Consider the following 16545-nt stretch of genomic DNA (forward strand, 5'->3'; position numbering starts at 1 on the left):
AGGAACGTGGGAAACCACACTGGGGACAGTGCTCAGTTTGTGGAAAAGCAGCTTTCTGTCCCTTTATGGATGGCCAGTGCAGTGTGTTCCACCCAGGGACCTTGGAGGCGGTGACACACCGGAGCTGGTGGCTCGTGTCTGCGCTCTGTAAGGGTGGGAGGTACCCAACATCACAAGCCTGTCTTAAGAAGTTCCTTATGGGGCTTAGGTTCCATTCCCAGGGTCCCTCTAGAACCACACAAGAGGCGTGGGTTTTCTGTATCAAGGTCAAGGGTGGGAGGAGGATGGCAGTGAGCTTCAGCCCCTCACTGAACTTTGCTCCTCATCTGTGCAGTGACGGCAGAATGGGCATCTTGATGGATTTTTATAAAGCTCAAGTTCGTGGTCTGAAGGCTTCTCTGGAGAGTCTGTAAGCAAACGTGTCAGAGATGCCATTCAGTGTTGGTACGGAATTGCTGCAAAGAAAGGAGATCTCATTGGCGATCTTTCTGCTTTTCAAAAGGCTGAGAGAAAAGTCAGCAATTAGGAAGAAAGGCCTGCAGGCTAACAGTAGCAGGTTGAGGTGACAGGTAGCTAACTATGGTGGCCACCTTCTCTGGTATTCACTATGGCGAGAGGTAGCCATGCACCTCCAATATCAGATGACACATAGCTCTGGCCATTTTGAGGAGCTAACAGTGTGGTCTCCTCCTGGACAGATAGAAGGGCCATTTGTCTAGCCCACCCATTTCACTGAAGGTTAGACTTGAGTTAGTGGCCTAGAGAGACCCAGGTGTCTGCTTCCAGAAGTCCACTATGTAGGCTTGAACAGGCCACAGCATTGGCAGCCCAAGCCTCATATCGGATAGATGGGGCAATGTGTCTTGGACACAGAGCCCATGACTCTGTCCTTGCCCATGGGGGCAGCTGAGATCTTCCAGCCAGGGAATGAGGTGTCGGGTTAGTCTTTGTTGTCCAGAAAATTGCTCCACTCCAATCCTTGCCTAAAAGTGATCTCCTAAGAAGAATAGGGTGTAGCTGGGTAGTAGAACACTTACATGCCTAGAATCAATCTCTAGTTCTGGGGAGGGGGGAAAGCAGCCCCCTTTCTCCACATTTCTACAGTAGACACTTGGCTGTTTTTCCAGCATCATGCAGACATGTTTTCAAGAAGCTATGCCCACATAGTTCACAGCCTTAATCCCCTCACATAGCAGGGGTGCTCTCAAACCCACACCTTCTGCTAAGAAGGGAGCCCCCTCCCACTGTGATATCCTTTGCCTCTCTGAGTCCAGGTTTCCTCCTCTGTGAAGTGGTAAGGCCTGTGTCCTGCAGGGCTGCCTAGGAGCTAGACACAGCCCTAAAGAGCCTGCTCTGGGGTCCAGTGCTCTTGAAGAGGCAGCTGAGATTCTGGGGCCCAGTGAGGCTGATAAGAATCACTTGCTCTAGGCTCTCGCAGCCTGGTTCGGAGCCGTAGGCAAGAAGGTTGTTGAGATCTGGTTCCTTCCTGTCTTTTCACCCCTGAAGGTACTACTACTGGTGGAACCCAAGGGATAAGTGGGCAGGGAGACAGCAGGCAGAGAGAGCTCTGGCTTTTTTCTTGCACAAAAGAGCCACAGAGCAGAGCAGAGCAGGCTACACGTCCTTCTCTGAGGAGAGTTCAGCACAGTGGCAGCATCCAGTCCTTCCTAAGTGGGGTGGCTTGAGGTTTGCCCACTGTCTCCAGTTAGCCACTAGCTACCCAAGTGCTGGTAGTTTACACATACCTGATTTATTCCTTTTATTCCTGTGTTGGAAAAGCTATGGATCCAGTCACCCCCTCTAAGTGGCCCTGTGTCCTGGGTCTCTCACTAGTCTTTTGTGGGACCTTAGGCATATCCAGGTCATCTTTCTGTTCCTGGTTCAGCTCTGCCAGCAGCACTAGAGCTGAGGGTTGGCTGGGGGTGCCTGGAGCATGGCTTAGTACCTCAAGTCTCACAGCATAGGGCTGTACATCTGGAGTGAACATTCTCAGGAAGGCATCCTGGGAAGGAATTCATCATAACTAGTTAGGTAGATTCCGTTTCTTTTGGACCGCTCACGGCAGGAGTGGTGGCTCAGACTGGCCAGGTTTTTCCATCTCCACGTAGGACAGTGCTGTCTTGGTTACCTACCGTGGGCTTCCTCAGCTAGAAGGAGGTTTGAGTTGTGCGGATGCAGGCTCTGTTCTGCCTGAGGATGTCCTCCCTCAACAGCAGGCTCTGGGGTGAGGAGGGAGCAGGGCTAGCGAGCATGGTAGGCCGCCTGTGATCTTTGCATCCCAGGGGATGGTGTTGACAGCAATTACTAGGTTTCTGATTTTTCCTGTTTATTTTCCAAAGGGCACTGGGAAGGGGTAGATTGTGCGGCTGGATCTCCATTCATCGAAGTCCCGTGGGAAGCAGGATCTAGATCTGGGCCAGCCTTCGGCACTGGCCGGCGAGGAGCATAGACTGTTACCAGCTGCATGTGATAAACGACCTGGACCCAGCCGGCCTCCGATGGGCCGCTTCTTTCTCAACTAACGTCTCTCACCCTGCTCTGGATGGTGTGTGGCTTTACAGAGGGGCTTTCTTTATGGTTTTACCAGGGTCTGCTGGGGACAGACCCGAGGCTTACCTTTGCACATGTTAAAGAAAATAAAAATGAAAAAAAAAAATCTACTGCAACAGAACAGGCTGGGCTAGTGTGAGCTCTTGGCCTGGTGGGAGAGACGAGAACGTGGCAAGATCCTGTGTCCAAGCTGCCTCTACTTGTGACATTCCAAGACGCCTCTGAGGTGGGAACTGTGAACTAGAACAGAGCCCCGCAGTCCACTTGTGTCCATTGACTCCCATTCAAATTGGTCATACTTTGTCATTCTGAATAAAGCCATAGGTATAGCCAGGGTGTAGTGGTGGGGAGGCCCTTGGCCAATGGTTGGAGCAGATCTTGAGTTTTGAAGACCTCAGAGTTCTGGGCGGCCTGGGAAGCCATCTGCAGAACAGCTGAGTTCCCTGCAGGCTCATGTTTTCTCTAGCCCTGCTCTACACCCTTTTCTGTTGGTCTATGTGTCCACCTTTACTATATGTTTTTCAGGATGACCTTGTAAATAGGTTAGGTGTGGAGGCAGGTCTCTTCCGGCTCCATCCACCGTATGCAGCAAGAATGGGCTGGTCTTTCCTTCTTAGCCTTGCTAGCCAGCAGACACCAATGCGAGCAGCTGGGCACCCTAGAGAACAATCTATGTGGCCGGCAGGTGGGGAGGGTGAAGAGTCCCACTTCCTTTGTGTTAGGAGGCAGACCACCCTGCGTCCTTTTCTCCTATTGGCTGAAGTAACCGGAAAGACTTAAGTGATCCTTAACAAGTGTTTCCTCCCACTTGTGAATGGAATAGCCTATCTCAGTTCCCAAGGATCTGGATTAGAGATATTCAGAAGAGGCAAGCAATGAATGGAGGCAGCTCCCAGCTCAGTTCCTGATGCACGATGGTCCTGGCTGGGGTTAGTAAGGTAGGCGGGGCTGCACGGATCAATTCATCAACTCTGTCTTAAGGAGAATCAGAAAGAGGAGATAAAATGGGGGAATGAGGCAGAACAAAGAATTCGTCCTTTCCCGTTTCTGTCTGGGGTCTGCTAATGCTGACTTGACGAGGGGTCAGCCACTTATTTCCTGTTGTGCAGTTGGCTTGCCAAGCAGATTCCAGTAGGCCCTTGCCTGCACTCTCTACCCTATGACTGTGAGTGAGCATTGCTCTGGGTACACCTCCCATCCCTTCCGAGCACCCCAAATGCCCCTTCCCATCTCTCCTTCCAGAAGTTGGAAATCAAGTCAACTGGATAACGCCTGCTTGTGTGAGGACACTTGAGCAGAACGGATACAACAATTTACAAGTCTCTTCATATCTATGTATTCTATATTAAAAGTGATAAAGTCATGTTTCTGGGGCGTATTCAAGTAGCTGACAAGTAAATATTTAATAATAGTACATGAGCACATTGTAATTATCCTCGCCATAGTCAGGTAATAGCATCCAATGGGAGTTCCCTACCAACCTGCTGTATCCAAAGTTTTGTAAAAAGTTGTAGAAGTTGTTGATCTTTTTGATTTTATATTCAAAAAGTCTCTTTTTATAAATATTATTTATTATACAATGTATATACCTTTGAGTTAACTAAGATTATATATTATATAAATATATATATATTTGGAGAAAATCTATTTCATCATGCAGTTTTTTTCTGTCAAATCATTAAAGAGAAGGTAAACTTCAAGTGGACACATTGTACGATATTTGGAGTCTCCAGATTCATCCTTAGGTCAAGGGTATCTGAATGTTGTGCTAATTAAACGGCCAAATTTACTGTCATTTCTTCTGCTCTCTAAGCAAGATGAGGTATGATGGACAGCAGATATGACGTGAGCCTTAAAGCATTACTTGACTCTAAGTCAGTCTCAAACAAGGAATGGCCAATTTGGGGAAGAACAAATCTGGTGAGCAATTCCTTCATAGACTTGAACATTTTCAGCAACACATGTTGGTGTCTCAGATCTTTCTACAAGATTCAACCCAGGTCAGTGGGCCACAGGACCTGCCATTGTCTTACTCCCTTTCTCACCACATCCCCAACTCCAGTTGCTGGGGAAAGAGGAATTGCTCAATTTTAAACAAAGCTGGACCAGAAACAGCCACTCCCCTGGCAGAACTGGACAACGGTTCAACTGCAGAATAGGTTGGTAGGTAGGTTGACCAGATGGTGTTCTGCCTGTGCTCTGGGTCTAGTGACAATGGAGTTGTAGGCTGGTTCAGATAGGTTGCTGAGCAGTGCTCTGGGAAGGGCACTCTCTCCTTGGGCCAGAGTTTCAGTGGCTCTCCTGAAGCCTTCGCCTGTCATCTTGATGCTGTGCGGTAGCTCAGTTTTAGGACGATGGGTGGTCCTTCAGTTCCCAGACCTACTTACAAAATGCCCCCTTCAGCATTTCTTTCTTCTGGTCTACCCCTACTAGAGGTAACTTATTCACATTGGTCATAGGAAAATGAACCAGTCTGCTTCTGATGGTGGACATTGCCAATACCAGATCCCTAGGGTTTTTTTTTTGTTTGTTTGTTTGTTTTGTTTTGTTTTGTTTTTGGTTTTTCGAGACAGGGTTTCTCTGTGTAGCCCTGGCTGTCCTGGAGCTCACTTTGTAGACCAGGCTGGCCTCGAACTCAGAAATCCACCTGCCTCTGCCTCCCAAGTGCTGGGATTAAAGGCGTGTGCCACCGCCACCTGGCCAGATCCCTAGTTTTATGGCCCACAGTTGAGAATGACCGCCTGAGCTTCCACTTGGTGCATCTTTTGCCCTAGAAATCTTTTTCCACCTGTGTGAAGCCCCTTACGGGCAGAGACAGGGCTCCTGGCTTAAGCCTGCCCATCTTTTACTGCATATCTTTTCTTTTTTTTTTTTTTAAAGATTTATTTATCTATTATATGTAAGTACACTGTAGCTGTCTTCAGACACACCAGAAGAGGGTGTCAGATCTCATTGCAGATGGTTGTAAGCCACCATGTGATTGCTGGGATTTGAACTCAGGACCTTAACCACTGAGCCATGTCTCCAGCCTCACTGCATTTCTTTTTTCCTTGAGGTGAATACTCTTTTCTTTTCTCATAGCATTCTGTTTTTTGTTCGTTTGTTTGTTTTGACTGTATAAGATTGCCAAATATTTAGATGGCCCCTATCATACCATTTGTCTCCCATGATCATTGTATTACATTAAAGAGAATACAGTTTCTAACTGGGCTTGAAGATTAGCTAGAAACCCCGGAAAGAGTAAGTTTCAAGTTGTGTGTAAGCGCTGTGCACCTTTAACTTCAGCATCCGAGAGGCAGAGACAGGTAGATCCCTCTGTTCTAGGCAGCCAGAGCTACACACGAAACTTAGTGGGTCTTAAAAAAAAAGTTTTGAGAAGAATTTGAGAGAAGATAAAGGGATATGGTGAGGTTTTATTGAAAGCAACATGATTCTGAAGATAGGCTGTGGGCTCACGGATGGGCACAGAGACAGGGAAAGGAGCTGAGAAGAAAGGCAGGAAAAGCAAGGGGAACTAGGCGAAGTTGTTCTGGGTGGAGTGCTGGTCGACCTGCGTGGTGCTGGGCATAAGAGCACGTAGCATGGGTGGTGGGTCTACATCAGGAAGTGAGTTCAGCAAAAAGTATGATGTTAAGCCTTGCCTGGCTTAACAGAACTTGGGTGGCAAACAGCTATCTCATCATTAATCAATCACCAAATGTTTATTATGGAGAATGTGCTGGAGAATCAATCATAAACACATGTCATTACAATTTCTTGTTTGGATGTCGTCTCATTTTGTAGTGCTGGCTATCCTGGAACCATGTAGGACAGGCTGGCCTCCTGCCTCTGCCTCTGGGATCAGAGGTGTGTACCACCACATCCTATCCTTGCAAAGCCATCCTTCCCATCTTGGGACTCCTGCAGATCACAGGTGTCATCCCTGCATTCTGATGCTCTGGCATCGAGTCACCCCCACCCCACACCCCGCCCTGGGCTGTCACTGGGACTCAGCCACAGCAGTTGTCAGCAAATGAGTGGCTTTCATCTTGCAATAACTTCTAAAATTTAAATGCTGCTTTTGAACTCCTAACAGACCTTGCCTGGCTGGTCACTTATTTGAAGGCGGCAGGCAGCCCAGCTGTCAGGCGAGCAAACTGAAGTCCTGGCCTTGCCTTCTGTGTTTGGTCAGGTGGGATATTTATAGCTGACTCTGCTTCGGCAGGCCTGTTGACCAGGCTTTGATTATTAAATGGTAACTGAATCTCCTCCATGATTCTGTGACACATGGTGAAAACGTAAAGGCTGCTCACTGTTAACTTTTAGGCTCTAAGAAGACAGCCTGAAAACACAGCTTAGATTTTAACTACAGTTATCTATGTTTCTGGACAGTACATGAAAAATTTAAAAAAGCCCTCAAAAGAAGACAAACATGTATTTAGTATTTCCTGACAGCCAGGAGTGGTTCATCAGAGTGTTCCACGCTGTCTCCAGGCCATGCTGTGGGCTGGAGGTAGGATGGCCTTTGGGCTTCCTCCCAGAACTGGGGGTGGGACAACTGCTGCCCCCCAAATTGCTGGAGATGCCTGTTCTCTACACAGCGTTCATTTCTGGGCTTAACTGGTGCAAGGACTGAGGCTGTGGCATCTGGTATCTGAGAGATACAGAAAGTATGAAGAACACCAGAGTGAGTTCAGGAGTCTCTGATTTGCACACGTCAGAGGAGTCATTGTACTGAGAAGCAGCTTCCATCCTGGCTTTTTAATTCAAAAAAAAAATTGAATTATTTTTAAGGTACAATAAGGATCAAACATGAGTATGAAGATTCTTGTATATTAGCATATGAATGTTTGAGGCTTTCGTTTTGCTTTTGTTTTTGGAGACAGGGTTTCTCTGTGTAGCTCTGGTTGCCTGGAACTCACCCTGTAGACCAGGTTGGCCTTGAACTCACAGAAATCCACCTGCCTCTACCTCCAGAGTGCTGGGATTAAAGGCATGTGCCACCACTGCCCATTGAACTTTTTTGTTTTGTTTTTTTTTCAATATTTTTGTTGTTTTTTTGAGACAGAGTCTCTCTAAATTAAGGCTTCTCAACCTTCCTAAATGCTGTGACCCTCCTGTCTAATGACAGTTCCTCCTGTCATGGTAACCCCAACTACAATATCAGGTTTGTTGCTATTTCATAGCTGTAATTTTGCTCCTGTTATGAATGGTAAGGTAAAGTATTTTCTGAGGGTCTCAGGTGACTCCCAGAGGGGTCTTGACCCATAAGTTGAAAACTATTGCTCTACAGAGTCCTGAGACTCACTCTGCAGACCAGGCTGGCCTTGAACTCACGAGACTCGCCTGCCTCTGCCTCCCAAGGGCTGGGACTAAAGGCATGTGCCATCAGCTTGCATATATCTGTGTGCCATGTGAGTTACAGTTGTACATCGCTATGTGAATTCTGGGAATTGAACCAGGTCTTCTGGAAGAGTGGTAAGAGCTCTTGCCCACTAAGCCATCTCTCCAGCCTCCTTAGTTTTTCTAAAGAGTTTTAAAAAAAAAAAAATTCCTACACTGTAACAAAACAAGGAGGAGTTTCTCTTCTGAGGCTACTTCTTCATACAGTCCTATCAGTGATTGGTCCTGCTCCGTATAAAATACTGGTCTATACAACACTTCAAGTATATTTACTCTTTATTGCATTCCTTCAATTTGCATTACACAATATAATATCTTTTTCAATATAATTTTGGACAAAAACACAAGACGTTAACTTTGTTGAACAAGAAACATAAATTAATCCATGTACGACTTTGTTGGGAGGAGAGAGGCAGATCCGCAGACAACAGGGATCACGGTGATGGACGAGGAACCACGGTACTAGCCACAGGAATCACGGTTTCACAACACAATCCACTCTTTCAAAGCCACAAAATAAGCCAGGGATGAAAACCCCAAACAAGGTATACAGACAGCGGCAAGATTAGGAGATGATTTGCCTTCTACTGCGGGGGATACTGTCAGAGTCTCACCCAGGTGCTCCTGCAGCAGCAGGCCTCCTGGGTGGCTTCTGATGGCTGTCTTTGTGTTTGAAGCAGCAGTGGGGAGAGTGGCATGCTCCCTAAGACTCATCTTCACAAATGACGACCTAATTAAATTCCTTCTAACCCACTGACTAGGCAAACCACCCTCTACAGGGCTCACTGAGTCCCTCCTCTTTTGGGGAGAGGTGTGTGGAGTATGCTGGAATGGATATTCGAGGGCCGAGGGAGAGGACTAAGGGGGTGGCTTGTTCTGCAGGAGAATAGTGTTTTATTTATGTGCTGCAGAAACTACAGATCACTTGAGATACAGGGAGGATGGATCATAAGCCATCAGGCTGAGGAAAAGGAAGACGATGGCACTAATAGGCCTCTAACGTCATCCCAAGGAACTGACCCACTTAGAGCTGGACGCTAATTAGAATTGAGAGGCTTGTAAATTATAATTTTTTTTCCTGTTTAGGGATGTACAGATTTCCATATGTATCTTTCATAAGGTTTTAACGGCATCTACCAAGTGGTAATGATTAGCATATCTCTTACCACAGAGCAAATTAATTACACTCAGGGCACATCATAGCCACCACAGGAATGAATGATCTGACTTCTGATTAGAAAAGCTCTCCTGATTGCAACTTGGAAACATCTCTGAAAATGATTGAGAGCAGCATCTTAGATAGTCAAAGCCTAGTTCTTTAGGCAAAGACAATAACCCATCCTGTGACACACAGCTGTTGGCATGGGGGAAGTGCTAGGTGAATTCCTTGGAACCTTTGCTCTTGGTCACACGTAGAAGCCTACCTTCCGGTAGACGGCAGGGAGCGCAGTGTGGGCAGTGTGCAGGGGTGTGGCATGCCTCCCACGTAAGCAGGAACCATGTTAGCTAGCATGGGAGGGAACACGAGGACATCTCAAAAGCACGAGGGAGTTTACTGCACCAGCCATGCAGAGCAAGTGTGCTGAGGGAGGCGGACACTTCACGCAGTCCAGTGTCTGAGTAGGAGGAGTGACGATCCCAGGCCATCTTCACCTCGGTCGCTTCCTTTGGTCACTGTTGTAAACAGTCCGTTTTCAATCAAAGTCCAGGGGACTACTGCAAAAGAAAGCCCAAAAGCACACACAGAACTGTAAGCTCTGCCAAAAAAACCCCCAAACAAACCTATTCACTAAGAAATCACTAGTAACTTCATGTTTTCTCTACATCTTCCACCATTCGTTTGCTATCTGATGGGCACTTTCTAAAAAAAAAAAAAAAAAAGGTCACAGTTCCATGCACTTAAAAGCAGGTATCAGTGAATGATGGACCATCAAGTTTTCCCTGCGCTGTGTCAAGGGAGCCTTGTGAAGCAGGCCAAGAAGAGCAGACCAACAGAACAATCCGCTTCGTTTGGTCCCTCAGACCAACAACACAGGACGAGGCTAATGCATGGAAACAAGGTTATGCAGGAAGGAAACCATCAGCAGACTCAAATGCACTGGGGAAGGCGTGGGACCTCGCAGATGGGTGAGCACTGCGTGTACTTACGCGCCTTCTTCTCTCAAGAGGGCCATGAATTTCCTCACGCGGTACTCAGGATCCATCTAAAAAGCATCAGAAGAAAGAAAGCAGACACTCAATGTCTCCTTTTCACGAAGATGTGCTTCCTCCACACCAGGGAGATGCTTGGTCACGTGGTTCCAGTATCATTCGGAAACGTGCCCCCTGTTCCCTGGCTGTTGTTTTGAAGCATAATAAAGCGGATTATGTTATCTAGAAGCCAGTGGAACTTCCCAACACGGAGAAACCACTGGTCACTCACAGGCACCATAGCCAAGCACGCCCTCTGGTTGCTTGGCTATGCTTGGCTAACACCGGTGTTGGTGTGAGGAGGGAAAACACGCCAGCCAGGTGTCACAACACTAGATCACGGTCACTCATGGAGGGGTCAGACACTTCTGGGAGTGTTCCGGGTGCTAAGAATCATGGGGGTTCAAATGCTAAAATTTATACATCTTGTTGAAGGAGGAGGACAGAACCTGAAGAAACCAAATTGAGGTTGAGTAAGTGACCAAAATATAGTTATGACTTTCACACACTCAGTGAGCTGGCTTTCTTAGTTACAGTGTCCCTTTGGGACTGGTGGAGATGCTGCCACACCTAATAGAAGAGAGAGTGCTGCTGGCCTCTGCTCTTGGTACACCTGGTTGCCTGAGAGTCACAGACTCAGGACAAGGTGGTGGGGTTTGATCCTGGTGCTGGTTCAAGTCATTATTACTAATTATCTCTCTTAGCTGTCATTTTGTATCCAAGTTACTTCACTTCAAAGTGTATCATATTCTTATTGGCCTGATGATCTGGAAAAGGATCATCACAAACAAACATCTTTAATGACTTTGTACGAATTTTTATTGTAAGAAACACCTCACTTTTAAAGTATGTTGCAGGGCAGAAGTCTGTTGGCAAGAGGGAACTCCCTGCCCTCTAGGATCGGCGCCCAAGTGCTCCGCTTGCGCAGCTGTGGGCAAGGGTGCAATCAGACTCCCCCTACAACCACGCTGGAAAAGAGCCTCTTCTCTTCTGCCCCAGCAAACATGGAACATAAGTTTCAAATGTATCAAAGCTAAGGGGTCAGACTACAAAGAACTAAGACAAAGTGTGAACAGCTAACTAAAGAGCCATTTTTTTCTTCCCCCTCTATGGGACTAGAATTACACATGAATCAATTGTCAAAGCTTTTTCTAAAAAATGGAACTGGCTGGAGCTCGCTGGAGTCAGTACATGCAGGTCTTCGCCCATTAACTATATTTAATATGTGTGAGGAGCGACTTACTGGTTTGCCTGTAGCTATGGAATTAAAAGTCAAGAGAAAAGGGAGGAAAAAAGTAACCTAGATAAATGACTTTATTCCCTCAGGTGACATCCAGTCAGAGCAGATCCTTAACACCGAGCAAGTTTTAACAAAATCGGGTACGGCGAGCAGAGCAAGCATGGCTTCCCTTCTGCTGCACTGCATGCCTCTGCACCCGGGCTTGGCCCCTGCTCCCGAGGCAGATCTAAAGAGAAGTCACTCAGCTGCTCGGAATCCATTTGACGTGAAGGGGTTCAAACTCCAGGCCTATGAAGTGTCAGTCGCTCAAGATTAGGCCGAGCACCCACTCTCACTTTCCACCTCACACACGTAAGAGGTATTGACTTGATCACTGTGCTGCGGGCATCAAAGGAAGAGGAGGCAGGGAGTGGGGAGGAACACTCGCATAGTTTCTTCTATGCAATTATTTTAAAAGATTGTACTGAAACTGGAAAAAGAAGGGCAGAGCTGACTTCTGACAGATTTATCTTTTTTGGGGACAGAGCCAATGCACCTGTATGTATGCCTTTACCAGGAGTAAGCCTGAGCAGGGTGCTCAGTCTAAGACAATAATTTACTACTCATAATGGAAAATATATAAGTTGACTTAAAAACAGTTGCTGGAAGCTTGGGAAACGGGTTTCTGAAAAAAACACAAAAATTTAATTTTTTTTAATTTAAATTGAGTTTATCAGAGAGACTTACGATAATTCTCTCCATATTTCTTTTTTATTGGCCTAAGAGCTTCCTTCAGATGTGAAGCTTGGGAACCCCACTGCTCGCACTAGGAAGGCAGGGCTCCACAGTGACACACCTCCTCAGGTCTGGGGATGGCTCACTCCTCATTCATTCACTTCTTCTCCTTTCATTGGATGGAGTGAAATTTATTGAGCGCTTTAGTATGTGCTGAGCTGGTCCAGGGGTCGTCAACAGTGGGTGGTGGCACCCCAGTGGTCTGAACACATGGAACTCAGTCTACACAAGCATATTATATACACGTGTATGCACACATTCAGGCACACAAAGGCAGGTGTCCCAGAAGGAGAGAGAGAGCTGCAGTCCATAGGAGAAAGTTCCAGAATTAGTCTCATCTGCCTGTGCCTAGCAGCAGGCTGGGAGTCAGTTAGTCTGAAATTTCCAGGGAGTCAACCAGGCATAGTGGTATGAGCCTTTAATTCTAGCGCTTGGGAGGCAGAGGCAGGATGATCTCTGAGTTTGAGATTAGCCTGGTCTGTATAAAGAGCTCCAGGACAGCTGGGGCTACATAGAGAATCCCATCTGGAAACACTAAAATAAAAATTTGTAGGAGTTCAGTGAGGGGAAACGCACAGAGCCACGGCCAATCTGCACAAGTTGTCGTATCTGCCCTTCCACATCTCCCAGACCTCTTACCCATCTGTGCTGTCATGTGCTGACCCTGATGGACAGTGCCTCAGTATGGAGTGTGAGATCAGGGCGGATTCACTGACAGATTGTGGACATGGCAGTTGCAGTTTTAAATTCGTTCTTTGAAGCCCTTTCTAATTTTGAGACCTAATGTCTACATTAAGATTAAAGAAAACGCTCTGTTCTCATCAATTTCTGAAAGAGAAAGAGGAGAACATGGGTGCTCCTGAGCTCTGGGAGAGGAAAGCAGGCCTCCTGGTGTGCTACAGCCGGTCCTGTGACTCACTCACGCAGAGGAGGGATCGCCTTACCTGCAGGGACATCTCAATCAACATTAGTAACTTCTTGATCCCTATCCAGACTTTCTTCCCTTTGACTTGCTGAGCAATTGTGGTGCGTTCCTTATCTTTGAAGTTGCCCAAAAGCTATAAAAGCAATAAACAACAATTAGACACTTTTACAGTATGCACACCAACATTCACCCTTGAGCGAACAGTGGGAGGAGCTACCCTGACTGGGGTGAACCGACCCACCTAGTCTTGTGTGACCATAAAAGGCAAGGTCTTATTCCGAAGCCCAGACTAGCCTCAAACTCGTGGTAATCCTCCTGCCTCAGCCTCCCTTGTGCTGAGACTACCTCATCTAGAAGAAATCCACCCACCACTAAACTGAGAGATGTGTTTGCTGGGGGGAAACAGCTCTAATCTATGATAAACACTTCTCATACAGTTGGCTCCTGTTCTGTTGGGAGCAGGCAGCAACTCTGAAGTTGAGGGCCCTTAAGTAGCTTCCTTGACTCAGCCACACTGAATAACTTCCATCACCTTTTCCATCAGATCCCATCTAGTCATCTGTGCACATTAATATTAACCAACACTCACTAGAAGACCTGCTTTTCTAATTAAAGGCTTTATCATCTTAACCTAAGGAGACATTTCTACATTACAGAGTTGTGAGGCTTGGGTAGCTTTCTCTCCTTCTTTCTTTTTGGTAGTTCCAAAGGCTTTAATCATTGTTCTGGTTTATTGTACGCAAAGAAGTGTGCTGCCAGCTACTGTGAAGAAACAGTAACTGTGCTCCCACCGTGTGGATCCCAGTGAGCCCCTGCCTGCAGAGTCGGCTGGGAGCACCAGTGAATGCTGGAAGGGAGTGAGCCGCCCCCCGCAGTACCTGTGCTGCCCACGCCTGGAACTGTCTGCTCTTTTTTATGTCCTCTTCTCCCCCTAGCTTCTGAGAAGCTTCGGTGGGGACATCCTGGGGTCCCATGCTCTAGCTGAATGTGTCTCTGAGAGCTCAGCGTTATCTCGGGCCTCAGCTCCTTTCTAATCACAGTGTCGAGCAGTGAGCTGTCCTTACCTCCAGAGCCTCCAGCAGCTGCTCTCCTGTGGCAATGTTGGGCACGTGGATGGTGGTGCTGAAGGCGTTAAGCATCTCCATTTCCTGCAGGACGTCTTTGCGGCTGGTGGTCCCGATGATGAGAAGCTTGCGGCCCTGGTTATTGAGACAGATGGCTTACAGCACACAGAAAAACACTAACAAGGAGACCAGAGGAGGCTTGACTGAAATGAGCTCAATCCATTATTTATGTAACAAGCAGGCAAAACACACAAAAACTAGGATTTTCCAAATAAAACTCTAAACAAGTCCTAGGTGACGTAACAGAAACAGCAACAATGAAGCAGGCCTTTCTTTCCGATCCCAGCCACCGACGGACCAGTAGATGTGGAACACCAAACCGAAGCCAGAGACAACCGAAATACTCACTACAGTTCTATCCTGTGATGGGAAGTAGGTCTTTGTTTGTTTTAGACAGGGTCTCATTATGCAGCTGTGGCTGGCCTTGAACTCACTATACAGACTAGCTGGCCTCGAACTCACAGGAATCTGCTTGCCTCTGACAGATTGGTCTTCATAATGAATTCCAGGCTAGCTAGGGCTTCATAGTGAGACCCTGTGTCTTAAACAACCCCCCACCTTCCTCCCCAAAAACCTTCCAAACCTTCAGCTTGGGCTTTGTACACATTCTATCGCTAACTATCAGCAAAGCAAGGGAGCTTTCCTCAGTCTCACTCACTGCTTTGGTCTGTTGTGTGCCAAGGACAACAATGCACCACCTCAACGTGGAGGCGGGGCTGCGGCTCACTAGTAGAGTACTTGCCTAGCATGCATAGAGACTAGGTTCAAGTTCTAGCATATGCATGTATACCTAACCCCCACAACACGCACACATAGGCAGAATCCCTCTGACACTAAGGGCTCCTTGGTTTTACAGATGAATGTGCAAAGATTCCAAGGTAGAAATTTATTTGTGACATATACAGATGAAAGGCTAATCATTATTGCTATTCAAATAAATCAACTAGAAAAAAAAATTAACCAAAAAAACCAAGTGCTTATCAACAGACATTTGCCAAGCTCCTGAATGACTGCAGAATGACCTTTACTAGAGAAGTAGGAAAATAAAGACGACCACAACAAACCCAGACTGTGCTGCAGGATGAGGAGGCACACTACACCCAGGGGAGGAGCCTGGCAGGGGACACTGGGGTTTCTGCAGGGAGGGATCCACAGGCCACACCTTTCTTTTCTTGTCTGTCTTTATTCCTTCCTTTCTTCCTTTTTCTTTTTGAGACAAAAGTTTCTCTGTGTAGCTCTGGCTGGCCTGGAACTCACTCTATAGACCAGGCTGGCCTCAAACTCACAGAGATCCACCTGCCTCTTCTTCCCGCTGTGCTAGGACTAAAGGTGTGCGCCATCACTGCCTGGCCTATAGGCCAAGTCTTATGAAATGAGCAAGCTGGTTTGGAAGATGGAGAGGGTCTATGTCAGAGGGAACATAAGTCCAAAGGCAAAAATAAAAGCTAGGTGCTGAGGTAAACACACACACACACACACACACACACACACACGGAAAGAGAGTGTATTTCTACTATAACAAAAAAAAGTTTTTATACTAAAAACATTTATACTAAAAAAAAAAACCCAATAATTCTAATGCTGACTTTGGAACATGGTCTCTAGAGCTAACAGATACCAATGCTGCAGCAGTTTTTTATTACAATCATTACTGTTTTGACAATGTCTGGCTATGTGCCAAGGCCGGCCTTCATCCCTGAGCTCAGTGATGCTCCTGTCTTGGTATTCTGGCTCATCCCAACTTAGAAAAGTTAGCTGCTTCTCCTCCCCCTTGGGTTCTGAGCATCCTCATCTCTCTCTTCTCAGAAGGAAACGGTGGCTTCCCTAAAAGAGCAACTCTGCAGAAGCTCCTTGCTCACTACAGAAAGCTGGCCTTTTTTCCATCTGCCGCCATCTTCCCCAAGGAGCTTTCTCCTACAGCGACTTCCACGTCTTCAGAGTGTTGAAAGATTGGGAAGTGTGGGGTAACTTATAATGGAGACGCTAATTTATGTTTTGCCTGTCTTCTTGTTTAACAAGACTGCAAACACTGTGGTGAGGTCACGACCCAGGCCAGCTCAGGCCTTGACTTGTAAAGCAACATCTTTAAGAAAACACTGAAAAACATTACCAAATAATTAAATTGTGCTGGATTGTTTTATGTATTAATTAGTGGTAATGCAACTTGAAGCGTTCTCATGGAAAAACAGTAGTGGATATACTAATGGAGGGAACCACACTGGGTCACATTTGAAGGGCAGGAACTGCCAGCAGCTTGTGACAGTGGCTTTAGAAGAGGCAGGTTCCACCCAAAGGGGAATTCCATCTTGCTAATGTGTGGCTACTGGTTTAAAGTCCACAGTGCCCAAACATACTCCACA

The 16545-nt window shown here is 46.7% G+C and overlaps 2 protein-coding genes across 2 annotated transcripts in view; one reads left to right on the top strand and one right to left on the bottom strand.

The window, feature by feature from the left end:
* Positions 1-4255, top strand: part of Wnt3 (Wnt family member 3) — a 43973-nt gene extending 39718 nt beyond the window's left edge. Inside the window, exon 5 of the mRNA XM_031352040.1 lies at positions 2340-4255. The gene's annotated coding sequence lies outside the window, so the exon portion shown is untranslated. The remainder of the gene's footprint in view (positions 1-2339) is intronic.
* Positions 4256-8190: 3935 nt separating this feature from the next.
* Nsf (N-ethylmaleimide sensitive factor, vesicle fusing ATPase) overlaps positions 8191-16545 on the bottom strand; it is a 139905-nt gene continuing 131550 nt past the window's right edge. The window contains exons 18-21 of the mRNA XM_031354552.1: positions 14126-14260; positions 13081-13194; positions 10081-10136; positions 8191-9648 (exon numbers count right to left, since the gene is read on the bottom strand). Of these exons, the coding sequence (XP_031210412.1) occupies positions 9627-9648; positions 10081-10136; positions 13081-13194; positions 14126-14260 (327 nt within the window). The 3' untranslated portion in view covers positions 8191-9626. The remainder of the gene's footprint in view (positions 9649-10080; positions 10137-13080; positions 13195-14125; positions 14261-16545) is intronic.

Source organism: Mastomys coucha, unplaced genomic scaffold, assembly GCF_008632895.1.
Source record: "Mastomys coucha isolate ucsf_1 unplaced genomic scaffold, UCSF_Mcou_1 pScaffold5, whole genome shotgun sequence".
Lineage (NCBI taxonomy): Eukaryota > Metazoa > Chordata > Mammalia > Rodentia > Muridae > Mastomys > Mastomys coucha.